At 45.2% G+C, this 6,992-nt stretch overlaps 1 protein-coding gene across 1 annotated transcript in view; it reads right to left on the reverse strand.

Moving 5' to 3' along the window:
- Positions 1–8: 8 nt before the first annotated feature.
- Positions 9–6,992, reverse strand: part of st6galnac5b (ST6 (alpha-N-acetyl-neuraminyl-2,3-beta-galactosyl-1,3)-N-acetylgalactosaminide alpha-2,6-sialyltransferase 5b) — a 7,502-nt gene continuing 518 nt past the window's right edge. Inside the window, exons 2-5 of the mRNA XM_024259181.2 lie at positions 6,821–6,988; positions 2,823–3,232; positions 1,425–1,532; positions 9–601 (exon numbers count right to left, since the gene is read on the reverse strand). Of these exons, the coding sequence (XP_024114949.1) occupies positions 373–601; positions 1,425–1,532; positions 2,823–3,232; positions 6,821–6,988 (915 nt within the window). The 3' untranslated portion in view covers positions 9–372. The remainder of the gene's footprint in view (positions 602–1,424; positions 1,533–2,822; positions 3,233–6,820; positions 6,989–6,992) is intronic.

Below are 6,992 nucleotides of genomic sequence, written 5' to 3' on the forward strand. Positions count from 1 at the left end.
CAGTTTCAGCCTGATATAATCTAAGTGATAAGTTAAATGACTCCTTGGAAACTAGGAGTTTTCATATTATGAGTAATTAAAAAAAAGATTTTTTTCGCTTAAGTACACAATTTCAATTGAGTAGTACCACAAAATACCACATCAGATTAGAGTGAAACTTTGAGGGTAAGAGTACATGAAAGGATACTCTAAGTGAGAAGTGAAATGGTTCTGTGGAAACAAGGAGGTACCCTTTACTCTTTCTTTGAAATGAAGCCTTTCTTGCTGCTACCGTAATGATTGTATTAAAGTCGCACGCCGTATTCCAGAGAGGGCTCACTTGACAGCAGTTTAGCGAGAGCGTGCTGGCTTGACACCAGTGTGACGGGGGCCTCAGGATCCGGCTGAAGAGTTCCCGGCCGTCCCGCCGGCGGCAGGCTGCCAGTCCGGCTGGTGGAAGTGGATGTTGAGCGTCCTGGCCCAGTTTGAAAACACCGTCTTCTCGGTGATGAAGCGGTGGTGGCTGCCCTGCCGGCTCCTCTCGTGGGACAGGTACATGGAGCACTCGGCGGGCCCCCAGGGCTCATAGTAATGATACGGCACGGCGGGGCGGGAGGAGGAGCTTCACGGGAGAAGAGAGCATGAAAGGGAATGTGGGAGCCGGAGCGGGTTGGGATAATTAGGAGCGGAGATGAAGCAAGTCGCAGCGGGGAGGAAAAAAAGACAGAAAAGGGAGAGATGAGTGAATCTGGGCTGAGAGGATGATGCAGCATCTCTCTCCTCATCCAGATCGCTTCATTCTGCATCACAGCTCAACATGGTCCAGTTCCCTAACAAGACGACCGGCTGACACACCTGAATGTTGAACAAACCTGTTTAGATTCTGGATAAAACCTGTGAGACGCTTTGATTCACTCAGAACATCAGAGGAAAGTCCAAATGCATCACCATCAGTAATGGAGGCGTTTCACAGTTTAAAGTTAAACATTAACAACACGAAGAACGAATGTTAGTTTGTTAGTGAAAGAACGACCATGTTTGAGTCAGAATGCAGGACTCATGTCTGTTATGTTTAACGTCTTTATGAATCCAAACAGTCTAAAAAGCTTCTTGGTCTGAAAAAAAAAAAAAAATAGAAAATCAATATCATTGACTGTATCAGAGAACTGGAGCGAGTGAGTGTGATGTCATCCATAGAAAACCTTTACTTCCAGCTCCAGCAAATGAAGCCGCCATGTTGGAGCCAGACGTCATCGGCGAGCTGTGATTGGTCGAATAAGTCTAAGTCAGCGTTTCTATAGCAACCACTCTCACCGATCAGTCGAGCTTAACCTTTTGATCATAACTGCATGTCTTTACCTGCCACGGTTGACTGGATGTTTAAAACAGTTTGACCTAATTGGGTAAACGAGTCGGCCGTCTCGTTATAAAAAGTTGAGTCTTACTTGCAGAAATCCGGAGGCACCATGCCGTACACGTCGATCCTGTCGCACAGCTCCACCGCGAGGGCCATGGTGAACCAGCCCGTGCTCAGCCAGGAGTTGGACCTCCTCCTGTGGAGAAAATCAATCCTTCAGAGCGCCGGCCGCTCACCTGCACGGACAGGTTACAAAGCTCAGGTGGAGACAGTGGAGATCAAATCTGAAAAGTTTAGGAAAACATGCTTTATTTAAATCATGTTTTCAACAGGATGTCTACAGATACAATATAGAAGATAACTATAATCTTCAACGTGTAGAACTGAATCCAAACTCCTGGACCACATCTGGACCGTCAGGGCCTGCAAAGCCTTCAGTGAAGGCTGGAAATTATCTGAAAGAAGTTTCTAAATCTCAGAGAAATGTTTTTATTAATACATTTGTCCAAAATCTATTTCAGATCATTCCAAACGTTCTGTGTTTCTCTCACAGTCCTGCGACTCGGCTACGCTGCTGTCAGACTGTTTTTCCTAACCAATCAGATTTTAGCTCTCACTTGTTGCTAGGTTCATGACAGTCTGCCTTACACTCATAGTCAGGGCTTCTGTCCTCACTTCCAGTTTTGGAGAAACTTTCCATTAAAAACACTGTTGATTAAACCAAAGCTTTATATGGAATAAACATGTTGACGTTGATTCAACCAATCAGACTTTGAGTTAAAGCAGGAGAGTCAAACTCAATCACACAGGAGGCCATTTACAAAACACACCTTAGGTCTCATCGGGATAAACATTTATAGAAAACTCTAAAACGACATTTCTATAACTTTAAAACCGTAACTTTTTAACATAATTATGAACTAGATATATAACGTTACCTGTGATAATACTAGTGTGAATGCTGGAAGCTGAATTTGGCTGCTGAAGATGCTGAAATTGATGGTTAAAAACACTGAAGCAGATAGCAGCTGAAATATTGTGTTTAAATGCCAAATTAGCATAAAAAATATTTTACTCTCCATAAAAATATATTTTGTCAAAATTATACAAGTTAGAAATGAGCTCAAGATAACATCGGGTCATTAATAACAATAAAATAAAATGATCTGGAGGGCCGGATCCGGCCCCCGGGCCGTGACTTTGATACGTGAGTCTCTGTAACTTCATGAGGACGGAGGATGAAAGGACGTGTGACAGAATAAATTAAACCATTTCGACTTTTTCATGAAACCGAGATGATTTCATTTGATTTTTCTAAAACCTTTTTCCTGGTTTCCTGGTTTCCTGAGGACTTCCTGTCGAGAACCTGCTTTGGACGCGTTTCCTTTGAAAACTGTTCCTAACTTCAAGACAAACAGCTGATTCTCTCCCCCGTCCACCAGAGGATGAGGCTTCTGTCAGATCCTGGATTAGCTCCATCACTCACCGATCGATGCCCGTTTCCTCCTTGAACGACTCGTCAAACTTCAGCATCTTGATCCTGGAGATGACGAAGATCCTGAGCCGAGGCAGCAGCTGGTTCATCCGCCGGAGCGTGTTGTAGATGTGGCCCCGCCCATCCCGCCTCATGCAGCTGCTCGGCCCCCAGAAGATCAGGACCGGGTCCTGGCTGCCGTTCAGCAGCTGCTGCCGGCTCTGCAGCACCCTCTGCAGGCTGGAGTGAGCCACCACACGCACGGCGGTGCGCCGGCCCACGTCCCGCTGGAACCCCGTGGTGGGGGCGTCGTTCATTCGGATGACGCAGTCCGAACGGTCGATCTCTGCCCCCCTTCCGTGTCCGGTTAGCTGGCCCGAGCTGGAGACCAGGGAGCAGGTCTTACAGTGCAGCTTCAGAGGCTGGGAGGAAAAAAAGAAATAAGTTTGATTTTGATGATATGGAGCATAAATGAAATGATCGAACATTTATGGTTAAAATCATCAATAGAATCTATAGATGAGACGTAACAGCATTTTTCATAAACCAAAATATTTGAGGACCTGCAATGGACTGATGACAAGCCGGGAGTAAACCCCGCCCCCACCAAACAGCTAGGATAGGCTCCAGCAACCCCAAAAGGGATTCAGAAAACAGAAAACGATGGATGGATGGACAAATGCTGCGTTGTCCTGAAGTTTTTTAAACCACAGACGTCCGTCCATCCATCCTTCCGTCCGTCCGTCTGTCCATCCTTCCGTCCTTCCTTCCATCTTCTGCTGGTTGTTCAACAGCCTCCACGACTGAACTCTTTTACTGCAGATTCTTTGTTTGGGCTGAACTGATGAGGGTAAATCTCATTCATCAGTAGTAGAAAAGTGTTTGTCTCCAATGGCAGGAAGGGTGTTTGTGCAGTCAGGTGAATCATTGCTCCAACCTCTCTGAAGTCTGCTGGCAGAGAGTCTTTCCTGACAGGACACTGTTTATTTTGGGGAAATGTGTTGGAAAATGGAAATAAATGTTCCTCCCAGCAGAGAAATGTCGACTGCCCCTCAGTTCGGGTCGACGGATGTTTCTGCTTTCAGAAAATCGTCCAACATTTGCAGACAGAACTCTCGGATTTGCAAAGAAAATAACAAGAATGCTGCAGATTCTGCATTGGGGTGGAGCAGCAGCTGGCTGTGACTGTGGTATCAGCGTTTATGCAGACTCCTCCACCTCACCACCTGATGGAGAGCAGGTTCAGCAGACTGCCGTTCCTCCATGTTCAGGTTCAGGCTGGAGATAATTCCTGGTTTTTCTCCGATCTTTCAGACGCCCGTTAAACACAAAAACATAAAAACCTTCCAGACAAACGTCTGCAGCAACAACAGAGCCGCACCGCCACCATCTTTGAATTATCCATCATCCTCAGAGTGAGCTGGATCTATCATCCTAGAGCTCTGACTAATGCATGCAGACCTTCAGCGGATGCAGCTCCAAAACCGTCTGCCTTCATGAAACGGATCCAGAATCCAAATCCTGGAAAAGTCTGTGTTCCTCTGAAAATGAACTTGAGTTATGACACAAATGATCATCATTAAAACATTAAAAGACTGAGTCAATCAGGAGCGAGAAAGTGTTGGGAAAAGGTGAACCAGCAGGTTGGAACGGGTGAAGGAAGGGTGGAGATCAGCGGTCCTCAACACCCGGGCCATGGACCGGTACCTGGAAGAGTCTGAATTAGCCAAAACAGCTTCATGTAGCTGAAACATTAGCTGAACCCCAAAATAGCCTAGAAATCCTTAGTAACTCCCAAAACAGTCGATAGCATAAAAAGAGCTGAATATTTCAGTATCTGAAGGAGCTGAAGAGTTCTAGACGTTCAAAAAACGTACAGAGGAAAAACAATAAACATAAAGAGAAAGTGAATGACTGTTAAACCCATAAATATTCTCTCCCGTCATCGTTCAGACTGCAGAGAGTTCAGTAAAGTCCCGTTCTATGTGGGTCTCCACCTGCCTTTGTGATAGTGTGTGGGGGCCGGGCCTGATCCGGCCCGCGGGCCGTAGTTTGGGGACCCCTGATGTGGAGCAGATACAGGCTGTGGCGCCCCCTACAGGGGCACAAACAGTGACATCACTGCAGTCTCTCATGCCGCTTCGAATCCTGATGACGCGGCGGACCGAACACGTTATCAACCACAAACCGGCGTTCAGCTGCACGTCTGACGGAGCGCAGGAAGACCGCAGCAGATCGATACTGAAAGGTCAACATCTCCTGAACGTCAATCACCTCCGCAGTGGTGAGGAAGATGAAGAGAGGATCACAAGGCTGTGAGATGAAGAGTTCATGTGGATCTTATCCTGTTTGTTGTTTCTGATGATTTATGAAGAAAATTAAGATCAAAACTGAATTTCTGAGTATTTATTATTCACATTGTTGTGAATCTGGAGCAGAGGAAAGAATTATGTTTAAAAAAACATATTTTTACGTGGAAAACACGGTGGGCGGGGCTACAAGCTGCTCTGAGCTCCCAGCAAGAAGGGAGGAGAAGAGGGGGCGGGGTTGCTTGCAACAACAGCCTCAGAGCTGAATTTCTACTCAACTCTGTCCTTATAAAAGACAGATTTTTTATGTTTGAAAGTTACAGATTTTGAAATTTTAAAATTGTCATTCTGCTAGCTTTTTGGAATATTTTAGCGTGTACTAAGAATTTTAAGGCTTTTTGGATAATTTTGGCTCTTTTATTTTTGTTATTAGGTTAATTTGGCATTTAGCTAATATTTTAGCTGGTTTTCAGTTTCAGTGTTTTCAGCTTCAGCATTTTCAGCGATTAGCATCAAGGATTTCAGCTAAAGACTTCACTGTTTTCAGCTCTCAGCACTAGTATCTTCAGAGGCCAAATTCAGCTTCCAGCATTCACACTAGCATTATCACAGGTAATGCTGTATATCTAGTTCATAATTATGTTGAAAAGTTTCATTTTAAAGTTTTTAAATGTATTTTTAGAGTGTTCAGTAAATGTTTCTCCCGTTCGTCCTAAAGTGTGTTTTGGATTTTGACCCCCGTATGATTGAGTTTGACTCTTCTGGCCTAAAGAGACCAGAGCGACTTCAGACCTTCATGGCTGGAGGATGTTCCTCTGTACTTCCACTAGGAGGAGGAACACTGGTGCAGTGGTTCGCACTCTCTCCTCACAGCCAGCTGATCCTGGTTCAAACCCAGTTTGAGTCCTCTCTGTGTGAATCTCCTCGTGGTTTTCTTTGGCGCTCTGGCTCCTCCCACAGACCAGAACCCTCCCTCAAAGGTTAAACTGTGACTGAATGGTTCCTTAAGTGTGAGCCTGAGTGATCGTGCAACAGGCTGGTGACCTGTTAGGGTAAACCCCGCCCAGAGGCTGGGATAGGCTCCAGCAACCCCATGACCCTGAAAGGGCTTCAGAAGACGGATGGATGGTTCTACTTGATACAAAAGAAGCATCCATACATATTTGGTTTAGTCTGAAATATAACTTAGAATAAAGTAAATGTATTTACACAATATGAGGATTGATATAATTCTAGATAAAAATATTTGTTCTACAACTAAAGATATCTTAGCTGACAAATCTCACAAATGAAATCAAAAGTATATTTTTGATTTGATCATTGATGTGAACCCTCATCTGAACTCTGAAGTGGATCAAACTCTGGTTCGGTTCTGAACCGTGTGAATGCAAGAAACCAAAGAGAAGAAGTGAACTAAAGAGAGTTGGGGCCAAAAAAGCCGAACATGTGAATCTGAAGAATCGTGAATTTAAAAAAAAAGGTGAAAAAATATGAAGCCTTAAGGCGGAGCAGAAACTTATAGACAGTAAGACGTCAAACGAGCTGGAAGTTCTTCATGTTTCTTTTTCTTCTTACAGCTGAACTGCAGAAATCTGTCAGACGGAAACTCGACGTTCTGACGTAAAGAGGAAGTTAGAACGCCACCAGGTTGGGAATGAAGAGAAGGTCAGAAGGTCAGAAGGTCATTCTCCTCAGGTTTACCTTACGATCCGGGACGCTGCTGTACCCCACCAGAGCCGCCCGCCTCTTGGGGGGGTCCCAGCGGGGGGGAGAAGAGCGGGAAGGGGGTCTGTCTCTGGAGCTGCTGTTGTACAGCACCAGGAAGCTGGTAACCATGGTAACCACCAGGATGCCACCAAGCCCCGGGCACTTC

This window comes from Oryzias melastigma, linkage group LG4 (assembly GCF_002922805.2).
Source record: "Oryzias melastigma strain HK-1 linkage group LG4, ASM292280v2, whole genome shotgun sequence".
NCBI classification, from domain to species: Eukaryota; Metazoa; Chordata; class Actinopteri; order Beloniformes; family Adrianichthyidae; genus Oryzias; species Oryzias melastigma.